General features: G+C 34.4%; 2 protein-coding genes across 2 annotated transcripts; one reads left to right on the top strand and one right to left on the bottom strand.

Moving 5' to 3' along the window:
- Window positions 1–29: 29 nt before the first annotated feature.
- Window positions 30–3,337, top strand: rab39ba (RAB39B, member RAS oncogene family a). The gene is made up of 3 exons (XM_019074488.2): window positions 30–346; window positions 1,035–1,261; window positions 2,478–3,337. Exons 2-3 carry the CDS (start codon window positions 1,047–1,049, stop codon window positions 2,902–2,904), a joined length of 642 nt encoding a protein of 213 aa, XP_018930033.2. The 5' UTR covers window positions 30–346; window positions 1,035–1,046; the 3' UTR covers window positions 2,905–3,337.
- Window positions 3,338–5,865: 2,528 nt separating this feature from the next.
- Window positions 5,866–20,069, bottom strand: slc7a3a (solute carrier family 7 member 3a). The gene is made up of 12 exons (XM_042711020.1): window positions 20,000–20,069; window positions 12,771–13,217; window positions 12,513–12,674; window positions 12,005–12,176; window positions 11,755–11,873; window positions 11,397–11,619; window positions 11,175–11,314; window positions 10,747–10,849; window positions 9,884–10,110; window positions 8,211–8,377; window positions 6,982–7,090; window positions 5,866–6,884 (listed from the first exon to the last, which is right to left on the bottom strand). Exons 2-12 carry the CDS (start codon window positions 13,135–13,137, stop codon window positions 6,739–6,741), a joined length of 1,935 nt encoding a protein of 644 aa, XP_042566954.1. The 5' UTR covers window positions 13,138–13,217; window positions 20,000–20,069; the 3' UTR covers window positions 5,866–6,738.
- Window positions 20,070–21,661: the final 1,592 nt, after the last annotated feature.

Raw genomic sequence — 21,661 nt, 5'->3', positions numbered from 1 at the left:
GTACTGATGAGGGATGAGTCAGGCTATATGATGCTCATGATGCTGCCATTTTATCAGCACATTTTCACAAACATCACTTTATCGCTAATCATGAGATCGTCAATATGAATTTACAAAGAATTTATGGGCATTCTGAAACTAACAGATCTTAACGCAAACGCCCCAGTCGATTATGTTCATTCGTTTGTTCAGTTAGTGCGGGACTAGTTGCACATTTATCCTCAAAAACATTCGGGTGTGCTCGGATGCCTTGCTTGGGAACGCCACGGTATTATACGCTTTCTGACTGAAAGACAGCGAAGAATATGGGGCTTGCCATCCTCAGACACTGAGAAGCATAACCAAGGTAATAATTACACGAAATATACAATAATATGTGTTCATAGAGCGATTTCTTTAAACAAGTGCGATGCTCGACTCATAGGCCTGCAAGCATCTACTGTATTAGCTAACTTAGCTTTAGAAAGTCGTATATCGAGAGATGCTAAATTGTTTTAAAATTCATTATCGTTTGGATACTTAAGAGGTCGTGTTAAACAGTTTATGAAATCATATAAATTATATTACATTTTAACATAAAAATTTAGGTCTGGTACCATCTCAGAGATTCACATGGGCCTACTCAAAAAAGATTTTAATGACAATTTTTTTTTTATTAACAATTTTCAACATCATTCCAATGTATAAAAGTATAATTTGGACTGCCATACAAATTAAGGGTCTCGCATCATATATGGAATAAGGTAATTATACATTTGAAGGATAGTCGTCCATTTAAAGAACGAGGCTCAGTTTATAATTGTATAATGTTATTTTAAATTTGATTTTTTGTTAATAATAATAATAATAATAATAATAATAATAATAATAATAATAATAATGTATTTGAGTTGAATAATAGCCTACACAAAAATGAAAATTCAAGGATAAGTAAATGTTTGCATAATGTTTTTTTTTTTAACTATTCAACTATTTACTCAGAAAACATTTATTACTGTGTAATCTAATAACAAAACACTGTTGTTCATTGACAGATCAAATAAGATATGGAAGCTATATGGCTGTACCAGTTCCGGCTGATTGTCATTGGCGACTCGACGGTGGGGAAGTCTTGTTTGATCAGACGCTTCACAGAAGGACGTTTTGCACAGGTGTCTGATCCTACTGTTGGCGTGGACTTCTTCTCTCGTCTGGTAGAGATTGAACCAGGCAAACGCATCAAGCTTCAGATCTGGGACACGGCAGGCCAAGAGAGATTCAGGTACATCTGGTGCTATTTGATGACATTTACATGTAGCTATCACAGTTACATGCATTCTCTAACTGTAATTCTAAACCATTCAAAATAGGAGACTTGTGGCTTTTAGTCTATGATTGTTAGCTTTGAGGCTTTCTATATGATAGCATACACCTAAACATTGACAAAATTATTTTTTTGGCAGATAAATGCATTCAAACGTATAGTCTTTCTCTTCCAGGTAAACAAGCCAAAATATTGATGCTTCATCCTGCACTACACAGATTTTTTGACCAATCAAATGCACTTTACTGCTACTTAAGCTAACTAAACACTGTTGGCACACGTTAACACAGTTGCTTAATGAATTCATCATGCTTAAAAAAAACCGTTCAAAATAGGAGACTTGTGGCATGACTTCATCATGCTTAAGAAGGAAGATAAATTCATGATTTTATTTTTTTATTTAAAAACCCCCAAATGTGAGAGGACAGTACATGCAATCTCAGACATTAAACTAAAAATAAAACATTTTAAAACACTGACAGAAGAAATATTACTGTGCACTTATTACACTAAAAATTGGTGTAGAAACAGTTTTCACTCAGAAATTGCTAGTAAATTTTACAAATAATAACAAAGAAATGGTAAAAAGAAATCAGTTTTAAAGTAGAATATCTTAAATAGTATTGTCTTGTAAAATGTACTCCAATAATCTTTGTTTTTCTTCTTTCTTTTTACAATTTACTCTTGGTATTTGAGTATTGTCTTGGTACTAAATCCATATGTACGCGTATGCTTCTTATAACACATTATAGTAACTATATACACAGAGACTTTGACATTTTCCTCTCATGCAATCTTGTTCCATATTTTTATTTTTTTTTACTTTATGGATTTTTTTTTTTTTTAATTTTTAATTTCTTTTCTTTTCTTTAATTAAATTTTAATTTTAATTGAATTTTTTAATTGTACTTTATTAGTTCTTTAGTTGAATTAAAAGATGATATAGAATTGCATATGTTTGATAAACTATTTCGAAGTGCTCACTAGATTCCTGGATTTCAGGCTGTAATCATTTTCTGCTTATAGCTTTCTTATAAGCTGTTAGCATCAATTTCACATCAAGTATTTACATGCTAGTTTAATGTAATTGAATCCAAATTTCATGTATTTAAATTCTAGTTTTTTGTTGTTGGTTTAATGTTATGTCATCCTTTTTAATTTGTATTTTTGCTAGATCTATCACAAGGGCTTATTATCGTAATTCAGTGGGTGGCCTTTTGCTTTTCGACATCACCAACAGCCGCTCCTTCCAGAATGTCCACGAGTGGCTGGAGGAAGCACGCAGTCACGTGCAGCCGCACAGCATTGTCTTCTTACTGGTCGGCCACAAGTGTGACCTGGAGCAGCAGCGGCAGGTGAGCCGGCAGGAGGCAGAGAAACTGGCAGCCGCTTACGGCATGCGCTACGTGGAGACCTCCGCGCGCGACGCCATAAACGTAGAGAGGGCCTTCACGGAGCTGACGCGCGATATCTACGATTTAGTCAAAAGTGGTGAGATCACCATCCAGGAGGGCTGGGAGGGTGTTAAGAGCGGTTTCGTGCCCAACGTGGTGCACTCATCCGAGGAGGTGACCAAGAGCGACCGCCGCTGCCTCTGTTGATCAAGTGACTTCTGTATCATGCTCCTTCACTGCAAAACCAGTGCTTTCGTTCTCCCTTAGCTTGACAACCCACAGATACTCTCGCCCCCTCAATCAATGTTTCCTGCTTTCATAGTTACTTCAGATAAAGTTCCTATTCTCTTCAAATAATGAGCGAGATATCAGCAAATGTGAATTTCCTGGAGCTTTGGCAAGTCTTCTTGGTCAATCTGGCAGGATGGAACCTAGAGAACTGAGTTGTGGGAGTAAAAAAAATGCAGAAACACTGATCCTTTGGAGCAAAGACTGATCCGAAAGTTTACACCAAAAGTTCACCTAGAAATGATGGATCATTTGGGAGCATGTACAGGAGGAACACACCAATCCAAATATCCCATTGGACTAAATAGCTCCTAATGTGTTCACTAAAGATACTCATTAATATCCTATTTTTTTTATTTTTTTCCTTTTTTTTTTGTTTTTCTTTTTTTTTTTTTCATTCATGGTTTTATTAAGTTAGGATGCGTTAAATTGATCAAAGGTGACAGTAAAGACATATTAAAAGTTCAAATATGTGCCGTTCTTTCAACTTTCCATTCATCAAAGAATAGGAAAAAAAATATTATATCAAGCAGCACAACTGTTTTTACCATTGATCATTTTAAGAAATGTTTCTTGGGCACCAAATCAGCTGATTTCTGAAGCACCATGAGACACTGAAGAATGGAGTCATGACTAATTACATTTTGAAATATATTGTAATAGAAAAAAAATCAAACTGTAATTATATTTCATAATATTGCCATTTTTACTGTATTTTTGATCAAATTAATGCAGCCTTGGTGAAAACAATAGACTCAGTTCAAAACAAAAAAAATCTTACCAACCACAATGTTTTGAATGGTAGTCTATATTGATTATTTATATGCTGGGACCTCTGATTTCACAACTTCAACAGTAGGGGGAGAAATTCTGTTCCTTATGGTCAAACCTCATGGACGGATGAGGAGAAAATGACAAATTTCGCCTGCAGGGGTCAGACCAATAATGGGCAATATGAGAAGTCTGTTTTCCCTTCAAGGTTTCACCCTCATGATTGTTAAAAGACCCAATAAACACTAAATAAAATGTGTTTTCAATCGCTACATTCAAATCAATGAGATCATTGTTAAAATGTTCAGTTATGGGGAGCCACATTTGAACTTCTCACACTTTTCCTCATTCAGAATGACTCATGATGTCATTACAGACACTTCCAGAGACTTTGTCGATTTTTAAAGCACTGTTAAATCATGTCCCTGTTTTTTTCTGGTTTGGTTCTTAATAAAGTTCACTCTTTCATAACGTGAGGTAAGTATCTGTTTGTATGTAAGTTTTATTTTGTATTCCTGATTTTTATTATTTAATTTAGTTGTTTGGTATGTGTTTTATGTGTGTATTGGATGTTCTTGTGTGAGAGATGAGACGAACTATCAATAAAATGTGACAAAAGATTTTGTGTATAAAATCATTTCCTACTTATATATTTTGCATTAAAGCCACAACAAACTGCCTCTGTTGTTTTGCGAAACATTTTATTTAAAAAAGAAAAGAAAAACATGAACAGAATTTTTATAATACAGTTCATTTTCTTTGTACATGGCATGAATATTTACAGTTTAAAAAACCCAAAGACAAACAATATATATATATTTATATACTGATAAACACATGTAACACTACAAGTGTATCTCAAAGGCATATGACTTGGTATGTATTGATATACCAGACATCTTTGAGGTACATTTGAAACTTCAGGCACTGATCTACAGGAGACATACGTCTCCAAACTGACTTCGTTTACACGCTAAACTCTACATTTCTGGTACATGTAAACATAACCATTTTTAGCTGATTGTGAAACACTAATATAATAGCAAAGCTATACAAAATATGCTTCGTTAAAACGGGTTTAAAAATAATAGTGGTTTTAAACAATTTCTACTCTATTCTGTCGTGTAGACAAGCCTCTGCTGCTCTTTCGATTATCTGAACAATTAGTTTACACTGAAAAAAAAAAAAACCTGAAGGGCTTAATATTCATACCATAAAATATCAAAAAGGTATGATGGGAGCCCAAGATAATCAACGAGTTTGATTGAGCAACAGTAAACTAAACACTACACTAAAAATTCTCTACAATAAACACAAAAAAATAGATGACATGAGCTCAACAGCCAAGCTGCCAAGAACAAGTTTCAATGGAAACTAAAAAAAAATCTAATCGAATAATAAAAACAATAAAAGTGACACTTTTTCTCAAGTATCTACACCTTCAGATATGAAACAAAGGCCGTTCAAAACCTGTTTCTTTAGGTTTTCAGTCTTCAGGCCAGTTTAGGATTTACCCTTGACCTGTGAGTTGGTTATTACAGTAAGTGTGGCAAGTAAGCATGTTTTCTGATTAAAGATTGTTTTTGATAATGTATTAAATGAAAGATAGTTATGGGGTATTTCCTTCAAACAATAGAAGTAGCTTTAAGAATCATATTACCAGTTGGCACAGATAACTGTAGATACACCACCATTAAAGTTGTGATTTAAGTCTCTTATGCTCATCAAGGCTAAATTTATTTGTTCAAAAAACTATAAATAATAAGAATTATTATAAACTTAAATAAATTATAACTCTAAATAACCATTTTCTATTTAAATATAGTTTAAAATGCAGCATTTTAATATTTTGATACATTGTAAGTTTATTATAATTTTATTATATTCAAATCAATTTTATTATTATTTCATTTTTAACATTAATATTTTAACATTATACATGTCTCTACTGTCACGTTTCAATTCAAGGCATACTTCCAGAATAAGAATATTAAATAATAATAATAATAATAATAATAATAAAAAATTTTAATATTAAAATTTTGTTTTGTAGTGTAGTTGGTTTTGTTTTGGAAGATAGTTTATTTGGTAAGGTTATTTATGTGTTGTGTTGTAGCACTGTTATACAGTATACCAAAGAAAAATCATCAAGTTTAAGGAGTTGGATGGGTAAACTATACATGTCAATATAAAAATAATTTAGTATTTTGTAAAACGGAACAGATTCTGGCGCAACCTTGTATATTCCATTCAAAATCTCTCTCTCTCTCTCTCTCTCGCGCGCGCACACACACACACACACACACACACACAGTAAAATACATCAAAATCATTTGATACCACACTGGCCAATAACATTATCCCAACATACAGCAGACAGCAGTGCTAATAGCATACTGCCATCATGCTTAGGAAATGGAAACCATTTTTCTATCCATACACTCTTTGGACAACTCTCAAACTCATGGGATTTTAGCAAAGCTGAACATGTCTAAAAGCTTTCAGTCAGTCAGTCAGTTTTTTTTTTTCAGTTTCATTTCTTCAATTATTCTGTCTAACAGTAACAAATGAGCACAAATACTGTCCAACGGTTTTGCCATTTTCAAATTCTGAACACTAGGGGACTGAACACTTCACAACCTCGTGCTGGGAAACCATTTTGGACCCAAAGGCTTTAGCTCACAAACAATGTGCTTGGAGCTCGATCCTGAAAATAAAATACCCTGTACACAGTCAGCTCATTGTCTGCCAGACAATACAGCAATTACAGTACTAGCCAGGACTTTGAAACCAGCATTTACAGTACTGGAGGGCCAAGGCTGCACGACAATCTCTAACGGAAAACTCTTAGGGTTCATTTCGAGAGGGTTGCAATTGAGATGCTTGGGGCAGTTTCTACAATAAATGAGCCATGATTTTTACAATAAATCTGCAGACTTCAACAAAAATACGTAGGGCAGCATGCCCATCATTCTCTTCCTATCAAGGAGAAATGCAATCCACTTCACTCTCCTCACCGCCTATGTATATGGGGCTTTTGTTTTGAAGGGCTGGCTCGTATTTTCGGAGGGAGCTGTTTATGCCCTCGGTGCTGTTCCGGATGCCGTATCCAAAGTAGATTGCAAAACCTGGGAACGAACATGAGAAAAGAAGTGGGTGGTTTGGAAGGAAGGAAACAAACTGGATGCTTTTGCAGGCAGGAGTTAAATGAAGAGATGTACTCACCGATAGCCATCCAGACGGTGAAGCGGTTGATGTTGGGGATGTAAAGATGAATCTTTAGATGGGTGTTGATAAATGTACTGATGTGATTAAGACAGGGCAACAGAGGCACCTGCACACAGGAAGATTAAGAAACTGTATGAGCTTTAAAACATGAGCAAATTTGAAAATACTAGTCATCGTAGACTTGCTGATTTTGTAAATGGTTACAGAGGAAAAACTGAGCATCATACACTAAAGCACTTCATAGGTCGCTCTGAACAGAACAAACTCAGGCAGAAATATGCGCCTCGTTGCTAGGAGACATGACAAATGAAAACCATGCATGCTAAAATCAACCCAAAATATCAAACATGTCTGATATCAAGTGGATGGGATCATAGTCTGAAGGCCTTATGAAATCCGTTTTCTTTTTTCCCAAATTCCATTTTTTTTTTTATTTTAGTATTTCTGGATCCCATCAACAAATTAAATTTGCTATTAAAATGCATGTCTAATTAATTAATGAAAATTTTACAATCTATCCTTAATTTATCAAAAGTTTAAGAAAAATCACATATTTAAAGGCCCTATGAAATCTGTTTTTTTTTTCCTCCAAAAATTCAATGTTTTCTGTTTTAATTATTTAATTACATTTTAAAATAAAAAAAATATGTCTAATTAATTGAATTTGTCAAACTTTAATAATTTATCCTTTTTTTATTATTTTGTACAGTAATAGGGCCCTTAGAAATGTTTTATTTTTTTTCCAGACTTTCTCTGCTGTTTGTTTACATTTTTCTAGATTTATGTTTTATAAATACAAATACAAATTTATTGGTTGTGGTAATCAAATAAAGGCATAAATCATTAACAAATTAATTCATCTTTTAAAATGCAATCAAATTAATCTTCATTTTTGGCAAACAGTTAAAGACATAGGTTTACTGTTAAATTAAAAAATGGAAGAAAAATTTGGTGACATTGCGTGTTACATTATAAATTAAATTTTCATAGGGCCACATATCTATTGCTACACAGAAGAAAGGAATTCATTCAAGTTTGAAATGACACAAGGGTGAGTAAATGCTGACAGACCTTTCATTTATGGGTGATCTGTCCCTTTAAGTCTGTGAGTATTTATGTTATAATAACACATTTCCTTTTACATCACTTCAGTGCTTACGTTTAAGCCCGAGGCAAATATTTATAGCATAATAAAAGGTAGAATCAATAATGAGGACATCTGGTACCTTGAAGGTGAGAGCTTCTTTGCTCTCAGGCTGCCTCCAGATCACAATGACACACAGGATGCACAGCAGGACCAGAATGACACACGTCGTCACCCACACGATCTCGAGATTCATGATGGCTTCCAGACGCAGCGCCAAAACCATGCACAGCACAGTGATCAGCACAGCTACGAAGACAAGAGAATATTGGAATTAGTCCATAATCAACAGATTCAGGATCAGCCAAATCCACCCAACTATATTACTGAATCATAATGAAATAAATGCAAATAAGAATGTACATACATACACTACACCACCATTTATGTAGAGTAAAACAGTAATACTTTGAAATATTATTACAAATTAAATAACTGTTTCTATTTGAATACATTTCTAAGGTGAAATCTGAGCAGAAATCATTTCAATTCGTGCTCAATAATATTATCAAAAACAGTTTAATATTTATTGCTTAATATATTTTTGTATACATTTTGTCTGACTGACCAGGGATGTAATGATTCACTCAACTCACGATTCGATTCGATTCACGATTTTGATTTCATGATTCGATTTAAGACAAATTATAAATTAAATGTGTCCTTTTATTATTGCTTGGACAAAATTCTGCACATTTCTTTGTGAAACTGAAATATAACACTATAATAATATACTAATATAGCACTTGCATTTGCTTTTTTGTTTGTTTTGATTGCTTCTATTGTCCTCATTTGTAAGTCGTTTTAAAATAAAAGCATCTGCTAAATGACAAAATTTAAATATTTTAATCATGATCCAAACAAAAATGCTGCATACATGCAACATGAGCAGTTTTTAATCTAAATAAGATTGTATAATTTCGAAATTTGAAGCAACAGTTTTGTGAAACTATACATAAAAAATATCTGCATGAAACAGAAACAGCAGACGAGCTGAATGAGACGCAGATTCACTCTCTGCCAGCAGGTGGTACTTAAAGCGTTTCCTTGGTTTCTGCTGTAAACAAAGCAGCGCTGCACTTATGAATTTTAATGTGCATTAAACAGACGCAAGATGAAAAGAAAAAATACCATTTAAACTTTTCTAAAGACAGTAAGTTCCCTTCAGACATGCATTAATTTAAACTCCTACACCTAAATGAATCACGATTTGTTTAGCATCTCAACCGATTTGAATCGTCACATATTTTAATCGTTTTTCAACCGGCATGCGGTTAATCTTTACATCCCTATTACTGACCTCACACTTTTTTAACAGTATTGTATATTTTTAGCACAAATTCACACCAGGGTTGCACAATACCTCTAACTCTCATTTCAAGTTAGTATTTACAAACATTGAAGGCAACTTTTTTGAGCAATGTTGCTTGAGTACTTTCCGAATGAGAATGGGCAACAGTTTCTATCTGGATACTTTAGATCAGTCGTGGGCCCTGTGTCTCACCTGGCTGCCCAGCAACATTGCTCAAAAAGTTGCCCCGTGTATTATAACCGTCATGATTTAAAAACTCTTAAGTATCTCAAAAACAATATCCAGTTTTATACTGTACATTATAATGTTGTGATGCCTCAATCCACTTGTAGCATATAAAACCAGTCATTTTAAGATTTTTGTTTATATTTTAAATTGGATCAGCCATCCCTTTAATAGCTATTATTCATCAAGCAGTGACAATGAAGCAAATCTTCACTCACAGATAACAGCGGTTGTGACGTAGACAATAGTTCCTGACATTTCAGTCGGCGAGTCCTTGGAAGGAACCAGGAGGAGTTTCAGGGAGAATTTCTCTTTGCGGGGATTGTCATCCAGGTCTATGCCATATTCATCTCCACTATCTCCACATACAGCCACCTTCTCCCCACCGACCAGTTCCACCAGTTTCTCAGTCTGACTGGAAGAGTTCAGGGTGCCTGGCTGATATCTAGAAACAAAACCATCTCACTTAGTCAAACCAAGCACATAAAGGACCCAACAGCAGCCCCACAACATGCATCCTTTTAGGGACAGTAAGATATTTTAATACTTTTATTCAGCAAGAATGCACTCAATTGATCAATTTATTATTTCTATTAAATGCTATTCTTTTCCATTTTTAATCATCAAAGAATACCAGGGGGGAAAAATATCATTGTTACAACATTAATATTAAGCAGCACAACTGTTTTCAAAATTCATAATATTAAGAAACATTTCTGGAGCACTAATAAACTACGTTTTCAAATATATTTAAATACAAAACAGTTATTTTAAATAATAATATATTGAAATACAATTTTTACAATAATACTACTTTAGTGTATTTTTGATCAAATAAATGCAGATTTGGTGAGAGGGACTTCTTAAAGACTCAAAACATTTCACCAATAGTGTACAAAAAAAATTGGCCAAACATAAAGGTCATTTACAAAAAGGAGTCTTTTTAAATGGAAATGGTAGTGTAATACTAAATGATGAATTATGAATGCTAAATTAGAAACAATGTACAATATGGCCTCTCTAAACAATTTAGGCAGTTGATAGTAGCAAACTAGTGTTTGTGTTGTTGGGTTTAACCTACCTGAGGATGAGAACACACACGGCCACCAGAGAGTATGCAAGCAGTGTCCCAATGGACATGAGATCAACCAAAGCAGCCAAATCAAACAGAAACGCCATGAGAGCTAAAAAAGAGAAAACATAAAACAAGTTTGAAAATCCATCCACATCAAAACTTACAAAACATCACCACCTTTAAGAGGTTAAACGCCAGACACAATGTGATAAAAGCTATCGCTGCCGTGTAAATATACGTTTTTATCAGAGCACTCACAAAAACAAACATTATGTTTCCATTTCTGCAGAAATGCACTGGGTAGCTCCGCCCACAGTGAAATCTCATTGGTCCACAATCCACATAACTGTATATAAACCGAATGGCTGCCACATTTCTGATTTCAGTTGGAACAAAAATGTGTGAACACAAACAAACAAAAAAACGTCTCACACCTGCCACTATTCCAGACACAATAGTCGCCAGCAGAGGAGTTTTGGTTTTCTTGTTCATCTTGGAGAGGGAACGGAAGAGCAGCCCGTCCTCTGCCATAGCGTAGATCACTCGAGGCATAGGGAACATAGAACCTAACAAGCTAAGATAGAAATAAAACAAAGATTGAGATAAATGGAAAATGTTGAACGAAAACATTACAGGTAAAACAGTTCTTGAGTTACCTTGTCGAAAGGGCACAGAGTGAACCGACGGCTACGATATAGCGTGCCGGTGCCCATCCTACGTAACTGAAGGCCTCGGGCAGGGGACTCTGGGTGTTGAGTTTGTAGTAGGGCATCATGAGCGTAAGTGCAGCTGACACACCAAAGTAAGCAAAGAAGCAAATGAGCAGAGAGGCCACAATGCCCACAGGGATGGAGCGCTTCGGGTTCTTGGCTTCCTCACCTACAGGAAAAAATAAGGTTAAAGTGAACCACATACATTTATGACTCACCCTGCAGATGGTTTGAGAAGAAACAAAAACATAATGTTGAGCAATCAGTATTCGTGCTCTATAATTATGACATTTAAAAGACGTACTTGTTGTAGCAATGCAATCAAAGCCCACAAAGGCGTAGAAACAGGTGGCTGCGCCGGATAAGATGCCGCCAAAGCCGAACGGTGCGAAACCTCCACTTCCAAATGTGCTTTCTACCCATCTGTGAGAACAAATGGATTTGTCAAGTCTCTTGCATGTATTTTGTGCACGAAATCACATTATCCACTGCACAACTGTAAGAAATCCTCATTTGCACCACTTCAAAAGCAGCTTGTGGCTGAAACAACTTACTCTGGGTCGGTGATATTTGTATCATTGACGAAGTCCTCATATGTGAGGTTCCAGTTGGCTGTGTTGCCTTTGACAAACCCAGAGATGATGACAAAGCCCAGCACTATCAGGTTGATCCCAGTGAAGATCTTGTTTACCAGAGCAGATTCACTTACACCAAAAGCAAGCAGTCCTGAAGGAAACCGTACATCAAAAATCAGAAAACTCTTATTTAATCATTCACTTATTCACTCAAATATATAGAGATTATTTAAACTTTATGCTTAGGGATAAATGTTCATAAGGTCGCTATTATTCTTTTTAATTATAATTTTATACCTAAATGTAACAACTACCGTACTAAGCAGCAAATAAGGAATTCATTAAGGCAGAATCATAGTTAATGGTTTGTTAATAACGAGAATAAACTTTTCTGATTAGTAAATAGACTTTTTTCTTCCTTTTTTTTAAATCTGTAAATCTTTAAATACCATATTTAAATTATGATTTCTAGTTTCAGATATCTCACCACTGAGTAGCAGGATGAGAATGAGGGCAAACAGGTCCGGATATTCTGCAAGAACTTTCCCAGGAACCTTCATGGCCATAGACGCCCTGAAGAAGTTAGAGATCTTCTGCTCGACCAGATTATCGAACGTAGAGCTCCACGCTCGCGCCACACTAGCTGTACCTGAAAACAAGAACCGGCTTTTATATTGCAGTTATAGTAACAACTGATTTCTCCAAATCATCATGATGATCATCAACTGCTACTGGACACACTTACCTATAACATATGAGAGGATGAGGTTCCAACCAGTGATGAAGGCCCAGATTTCTCCCACTGTCACGTAGCTGTATAAGTACGCAGATCCAGTCTTAGGGACTCGTGCGCCGAACTCTGCATAGCACAGTCCGGCCAGCATGGAGGAAAGTGCAGCCACAAGGAAGCATAAGACGATAGCAGGACCTGCCTTCTCTCTTGCAACCTCCCCAGCCAACACATAGACTCCAGCGCCAAGTGTGGAGCCCACGCCGAGCGCCACCAGATCTAGAGTGGACAGACATCGGGCGAACCTTGTTTCGTCCCCAGAGCAGTCCAGCATACGACGGCGCAGCAGCGCATGTCCAAAAGAGGCCATTTTGTCCACCATGATTAATGCAGAATGAGGAGACAGATCTGGTGAGGTTCTTGGATGTGCTTGTTTTTTGGAGCTCTCAGTTACTTGTGTGCCTAGAAGAGCACAAAAAAGAGGAAGGAAGAATTAGACATATTTGGGTGTGACAGTCGGTTGCCAAAGGCAGTACGCCAAGGTTTGAACAAACTGGTTCAGTCAGGACATATCTCATTTTTTTTTTTTTTTCTTCACACCTCAGTGCCAAATTTTCTTTGTGATTCTCAGAGTTCTTTACTGCTGAAGGAGTTACAAAGAATTCCCAGAATAAAGAGTCTTTGGAAAAAGGATTTGTCCCAAATCTTCAGATTTCTGCCCTCTAATTAAATAGTTGGTTAGGGCTGAATATAAAAATGGAATCAATTACGCACTGATCTAGTAAAGTAGTATTCCCAGAGGAAAAGTCTTGACATGAATATGGAACTAAAGTTTTGTCCTGTTCACAACCAAGACCATATCTGATTTGATTAACAAAAGTGAAAAATAATAGCAATCAAAGGCAGTATCAAGCAACAGAGCACAACAGGGAGTAAAGAGGATTTTTCCATAGACATTTGGTTTTTAAACATAACATATAGTACTGTTTAAAAACTTGGGGTCGGTAAGATGTTAATGTTTTTGAAGTCTCTTATGCTCACCAAGGCTGCATTTATTTAATCAAAAAATAAAGTATAAACTTTATATTATAAATTATATTAAAAGTATAAACTTTTTAACTAATTAAATTCAGAAACATTTCTTATTATCAATGTCTGAAAACTGAAAAAATGTTGTGCTGTTTAACATTTTTACATTTACATACATTACATTTCTATCAGGATTCTCTGGCAAATAGATAGTTCAAAAGAGCAGCATTTATTTTAAATAGAAATATTTTGTAATATTATAAATTGTCTTTACTGTTACTTTAATGCGACTTGCTGAATATATAATATATATATATATATATATATATATATATATATATATATATATATATATATATATATATATATATATAATATTATTATATATTATTACTGACCCCAAACTTTTGAATGGTAATGTATAAACTTGTCAAGACAGACCTACAATGAGATCTGAAGTTTTAAAGCAATGATAAAAGCTTCCATAGAAACCATAAAGCAGGGTGAATTATGGTGTGTATAAAATGTTTAGAAAAGAAAAAAAAAAAACCTACCCATAATCCTGAAATCCCTGAAATGGCTTTGGATCTATCAATTAGATAAGTCTATGTTTATACAGAAACAAGAACCATGACAAAAGTGCTCAGCAGTGAACTCCCAACACAAGAAGTAATGTTGTGATTTAGCTTAGAAGTCTTTATTAAAGGGTTAGTCCACCCCAAAATGAAAATTTTGTCATTAATCACTTACCCCCATGCCGTTCCAAACCCATAAAAGCTTTGTTTGTCTTCGGAACACAATTTAAGATATTTTGGATGAAAACTGGGAGGCTTGTGACTGTGACAGATGGACTAATCTGACGATGTCTTTCATACTTTTCTGGATCTTGACACTGTTATTTACTTGGCAGTCAATGGGACAGTCACAAGCCTCCCGGTTTTCATCCAAAATATCTTAAATTGTGTTCTGAAGACGAACAAAGTTTTTATGGGTTTGGAACGACATGGGGGTAAGTGATTAATGACAAAATTTACCCTTTAAGGTTATTTTTGAAATTCCTATGGAGGAAATTAATACAAAAAAATCCAGTCATTTCAATTTGTTATCCAAAGATTAAAAAAGTTGGTCAAATTCACTGACAACATACGGTATTCCTGCAAAATTTTGCAAGAATTTGCTAATGTGACTACGACTTAACTGACTGATTTCATATTCATAATCCTTACCAATTATTAAAATATAATTTTAAATGCTTTAGTCCGAAATCATAAAAGGCTGGGAGGGGTGCTTCAAAATGTTCATTTACGCATTCTCGAGTCGACTTCAGCTCGACCTCAACTACACAAAAACTTAGCTCAACTATAATTGCGTATGACAACATACTGACTGTAGTGCTTTACCAACAAACTCCACATTGTTCTGTGAGACCCTTTCAGTATCTAATTGACCCGCTAGACTCCTTATCAGAGCGCTCTGTTTAAAGAGCTCTTGTTATATCTTATCATGTTGTTTGATGGTGTTTTTTTTTTATGAGGAATTATTACACTGATGTTGACGGTTCTTTACCTAGGTCATCATTCTTACTGGTGATGACGTTTACAGCGATGCCAAACAGAAAGGATTTGAAAACATGCGCAAATGAGGACATGACTGAAACTTGAGTTGCAGCAACAGCTATTAAAACTGCACAAACACTGACACAACTCTTCTAATTCTATCTCCTTACATGTCGCATAAACTGCCGTGACGATTCAAATTCTTGTCCCATGACGGACGTCAGTTATTTATCACTTATGAATAAAACGTGTCACAAAAACAACAAAACTAGAACAATGAAATTGCTAAAAATGGCTTCATGAAAGTTGTGGAAATTCTCGCAAAGAACCCCATGTGCCGGATCAAAGTGAGGTTTGACAAAGAGGAGAGAGGATGGGGGGGGAAACAAAAACATCCCTGTAAATCACCGTACAATGGAGGGGCTGAAATAGACTCTTTTTATCTGTGAGGGGGTTTGTTTCACTTGGCAGAGCAGCTGGCAAGATTCTTAGCGGTCTGAATTGCGGCAAGAGCTCAGAGCTTTAAGCCACTGTTGTGGTCTTACAAAACGCATACAATAGCTGCTTTCTTTCACTACTCTGCGCTTTTTGATATCGTGAAATGAATATGCATATACAACATATTAAATGTGTTCTAGTATATCTAGCGGTTGAGAAAGTCCTCCTTTGTACCAGGATGGAGCCTTGACCTGTTGTGGAGGTTATAGAGTGCACCCATATCAGTTGCCTTGAAAATGTTCCCTACCATGAGTTTCTTTTTGGGCTGTACAGTACACACATCTATGATAGGCTACAGTGAGGGCGGCAGCACTAATCTTTTTCTTGTGGTCTCCACGAGGATGGCGGGGTGACACGTAGGCGAAATTAAATCTTAAAGGCTTTTGATCTGGCTATGAGAAATTCATGAATGTCATGACGTCTGTTATCCCATGGAAACTGGCACACAGACGAAACCTACACATTTTATTGTAACTCCACACTTGACTTGGGTGAATGTAGTATTATATTTAAAATATATATTTTCAAAATCTAGTTTAAAACACACATGCGGCAAGTTCTTGTATTCGTGGTGATTTCACATAGTTTTGTAAAACCTTTATACCATTTTCAAGAAACATTGAAACATAATCTCATGTGGTGTAACCATCAAGTAAAAATCTATATATTTGCATTACCACTGTTGTTTTAGTATTATTAATATTTAATTAGCTTGTATTTTTATACTTTCAATTTTCTTTATTATACTTTTCTTTAACTTATGTAATTTTATTTTTTTTACTTGTGAAATTAAAACCTTTAAATATATATATAAATACATACAAGTATTTTCAATAATTTTTCATTTATAAATATGATTACGTTGCACCTTAAGACAATGATTTGACAGATAAAAGTTTTTCAAATTTTAATAGGACATTGTTAATTTTTTTATTTTTCTACAAAATAGATACAATCATGCCAGATGAGGTTTTCTTCTAAAGAATTTCATTTTTTAAAATGTGTCTTGTTTCTTTTGCCTGACATAAAACAGAAAAACAAACAAACAAACAAAAATGTATATATATATATATATATATATATATATATATATATATATATATATATATATATATATATATATATATATATATATATATATATATATATATATATATATACACACACACATATATATATATATATATATATAGTCTTGTCTTTTTATTATATTTGAATTAAATTAATTGAATTATGTATTTTATATTAATTAATAGTTAGGATTAAAAAAAAAGTGTAATGTAATCGACCCACTTATTAAGTTTGAACACTATGTGCAGGCTTGTAGCAACAATGTTGATCACTAAATGCACAGGCTTAGACATGTAGGAAATTGAAGTACAGACACATGGGCTACAGTACAGCACTCATCATGTCTATTAAAGTTTCGAGTAACCCATACACGAGTGTGAGATGTTAGTGTTTTGAAGTGACTCACTGGGCTTTTCTCAAAATAAATACCTCAATGGATTCTAAGAGGCTTACATAAAGACCCGCCAACTGGTTAACCTTCTTAACAGGAGAGCGAGGACTCCATTGGTTTACATTAGGTGTTGTTTTTGTTTTGGTTAGCTTTTCTGCAGAATGGATTTTGTATTATCGCAACTCAGTAAATGTGTTAGTCAAACATCTAAAATGTCAAAACTAACACCACGAACCCCCTATTCAAAGTTTAATAAGTACAATTCACCTGAAACTATGAAATTGGGTGATTGCATAATGTAATAAACGATTTGAGACATGAAGGATATTAGGTTTGACCCATTGAGAGACATTAAAGGCATGTTCAGTCTTATTACAGTTATTCCTCATGACAGGATTTGCCAGGAACAATCATTCCCAATTCCAATATCTCTGGAACCGAACCATATAGGGACTTGAAGATGAAGATGCCGAAAGGAAAGTTATTGAAGTCCAAATATCTAAAAGGGCATTAAGATATATTAAATACCTCTTGAGTTACAGGCATGCAAACTTTGGAGAAAAAAATTGCAAAAGTCAACAGATTTTACTAAAAGACCTACCGATCTCCCTCTAGTGGATTACTCAGTAAATATTCATCCATGACATTAAATATGTTGTCTTTCATCACTATACATGTCTATGTTTCTTCAGAAAAAATATTAGCAAAAATAAAAATTTGAGCCGGGGATGTCAGGTTGAGTTAACCCAACAAGAAATGGCACAGAGAAGGAGATACTACAAAACTGTTTAGGGATCCACAGGTTCCACTGGCCACAAGTGCCATATTACAAGCAGAAACCAGCATGAGCTTCATTCTTCAAGAACTCAACTGTTCATGGTTATGAAACAGACTTATTCAGGCCTCAGGGTGGCACATACTGCTGTGAATGAACCTGGCAACCTCTCAGATAGCACAGCCCCCTTAACAGGGCTCCACAGATTGTGCAAAATACCAGCCAGAGATCCTTCAAACTGAACAAACTTGAGGGTTTCACTCCAATAAATCCACCAGAATTGGTTTGTATTATGGATGTAATCGTTAACTGATGATTGCAAATTTGTTCAACCAATACAGTTGCAAAACAAGTAAATAGAGCTAAATGAAAAAGTTATTGTGCGGCAAGCCAACAGTACTGTTTGTGTCTACTACTGTTGTTTATTAATATGGTTTTTGTGAGGTATGGCAAATGTGTTTTTTTTGTGTTTTTCTGTTTTACTTTTCTATGTAGATGTTGGAAAATATGGAAATTTGGGATTACTGATGTTGGTTAATTGGTTCTTTAAAGAATAGCACCCAAATGCCATATGCTGTTCACAGGAAAACTATTCTATTCAGTTTATTCACTAACAATCATTATTTGTTATTTTGTTTTTTTGGTTATTTAAAGTATATTACATATGTTGTGCTCTGATTTATTTTATTCAATAATAATGTACTGATATTATATTATAGTTAAATATTTTTTTTAATGTTCATTTTTTTTATTATTGTTATTTTTTTTATACTAATTTGTTTTTTATGTTTTTAATTAGTTCTGCATGTTGTTTATAATAGGTTTTTAATTTTTGTTGTAAAAAAAATTTTGGGTTGTTTGTTTTCTACTAAAATAAATGGTTTGGTCTGATGCAGATTAAACCAGCAAAAAACGATCACCATATGTGCAAATTAAAGGTGGTTGTATCAGAATATGTTCCAAAACTCAGGAAGTTGTATTATGATTGTTTTGTTTTTTTAAGTAGGGGTAAAGTATATGGATGAATAATGTACCTATAAGACGTAATATTAAAACAGCGTCATTTGTAACAGGGATATGTATGAGATCCGGCACCAATCAGTTCTGGGCTGATGCAATGTTACAATAGATGCAACTTCCGGGGCACAATGTCCAATGTGTCCGACGAGCGGGAACTCGCTTCAATGAATGAAACGCGCCTAGACCTAAAACCGCAACGTTTTGTCAAAATCTTAAATATAAGATAGTCTCCAGCAAATGTGTGGAACAAAAACAAAGCAGATGAGAAATGTAAACGGACACTTGAATTCTAGCCTATTTAATCACCGGTGTCCGGTCTCCCTGGCTCGCTAGGACACACATATGATTCATTTCACTGATAAATAATCCTCCAAAATAACAGAATAAAAGAAGCACGAATAGTTGTGATCGACAACATTGAAGGTGTGTTATCTTATAATTAGACAAGTAACAAATTAAGATAAATAATATGCACAGGATAAACGAATATTTGCAACAGCAAAATATTCATATGACATTAATTTCGTAGGATGAAATGACAATTTACTTTGTAATTAATTTATTCACAATTTATTCATGTACATTAGGCTATTGTTTGTTGACAATAGTGCACTTATCTAATGTAACGTTACGTTTTCAAAACAATTTTTTAAATCATTGCACGGCTAATGCATACATTAAAATATTATTTTATGTAATACAGTTAATGTCGTTGATGTAAGTTAATTTGACAAGATGATTACATGCAGGAGTTGGATTGCATCAGATACCCGTATAGTGCAATAATGGAGCCAGGCTTCATCTTGTGGTTAAGAGTGTAATGATGTGATGATATGTTATTATTTTTTTATTTTGGATTTAAGATGGATCGATGTCGAATAAATTTAAAATAGTGAAAAATTACCTCTTGGTTTCTGATGTGAAGGCGCCGATATCTTGAGTCTGTTGTATTTACCTTCTCAGCCTGTGCGCGCGAGTAATCGGCATCAGCTCGTGAGTCTACGATTTGACTATGAAGCGAGGTGACGTAGTATAAACAAACTGTGACACACCCATTTCTCCACCCATCCGTTGGCTTGAACCAATCAGGAAGTATGTGTATCACCCATTTCTCCGCCCATCCTTCATGTTTAAAGGTTCAAATACTGTGACAAGTTTAACGTTATAATGTTAAAATATTATTTGTTTTTTTGTTATTTGTTTTTTTTTTTTTTTTTTTTATGCTTTATTGTTATTTGTTTTTATATTTATTCTTTATTATTTTTAATTTTTTTTTTTAATTGTATTTTTTTCTATTTATTATTTTCCTAAATCATTTTTATTTGTATTATTTCCTGTAATAATTTTATTCAATTTATTTATTTCGTTAGTGAGTTAGTTTACTGCTTACTTGTAGCCTTCTGCTCAAGAACACACACTAAAACTTGTCACCTGAAATGGCCAATTAAATTTATATGCAGCTTTGAAACAACTAAAAAAATCAGCTAAAATTTGAATGTAATCTGATTTTAATGGTGAATGTGATATTTATAGACTGTGTAAACTACCAAAAAGATAATTAAGTACATGACCATAACCTTGTTAACGTTCAAAACTGAAAGCGCATGCATTAGAAACCAACCTAGTATGCACTAGTATATACTGTGTATATATATATATATATATATATATATAAAATATATACTATCAATATATACACACACTAGTGCATACTAGGTTGCTTTCAAGGTTTCTAATGCCATGTCATATAACTGTCTATTTTCAGAATTATATATGTTTACTTATGGAGTATATCAGAAGGTCTGGTCATAAAGAGGCATCAGGTGATCCCATGTGAAGAGTTATTCTTATTCTTATCAGTTAGACTGTGTCAGAAGTCACAGTGTCTTATTTATGTGAGTAAAGGAGTATTGGGCAGAGATCCAGAAGGAGAGAAAAGTGGCTTACTGATCAGTTTCAACATTTTTGCACTGTTGATACTGTCCAATCCCGGCAGGTTTAGTATGGTATCAGCTTCAGCTTTGCTGTGAAATAAAATAAACTTTAACCTGAGATTCATACCCGCCGGCTCTTTCTGAGGTGTAGTGTGAGGGAGGATCTGCTGGTGTTATAAAATAAATCTCCCATCGGCCTTGGTGAAGTTCAGATCACTCTCCCAAGCAGGGGGCCCATTATCTTCAGAAAAATAGACTTAATCTGTAACTTTTCCAAGAAATGAACTTGGACGAGCGTCAACAATCTAAGGAAAGATTTCTATCTACTTTGTATTCAGTGTAACATAATAAACATTGGCAGGTTTTAATACATATTTTCTTAAAAATAAGTTCCAAAAGGTGTTTTTTGCAGCAATGGCATAGAATACTATTAAAAATAAATGTTCTTTATTGGCATTGATGGTTCCACAAAGAAGTTTTAAAACCCATGGAACTTTTCCTTTTAACAAAAGGTTCTTTATATTTGAAAAAAGTTTAGATAAAAGGTTCTTTAGATTATTACAATGTTCTTCTCTTCACACTAAGAAAATAATGGTTCTTTTAGTTTTTAGGTTGTTTAGATTATTACAATG

Source organism: Cyprinus carpio, chromosome A21, assembly GCF_018340385.1.
Source record: "Cyprinus carpio isolate SPL01 chromosome A21, ASM1834038v1, whole genome shotgun sequence".
Classification (NCBI taxonomy): Eukaryota; Metazoa; Chordata; class Actinopteri; order Cypriniformes; family Cyprinidae; genus Cyprinus; species Cyprinus carpio.
Note: the sequence above shows the minus strand (reverse complement) of the source record. Positions and strands in the feature narration are given on the sequence as shown.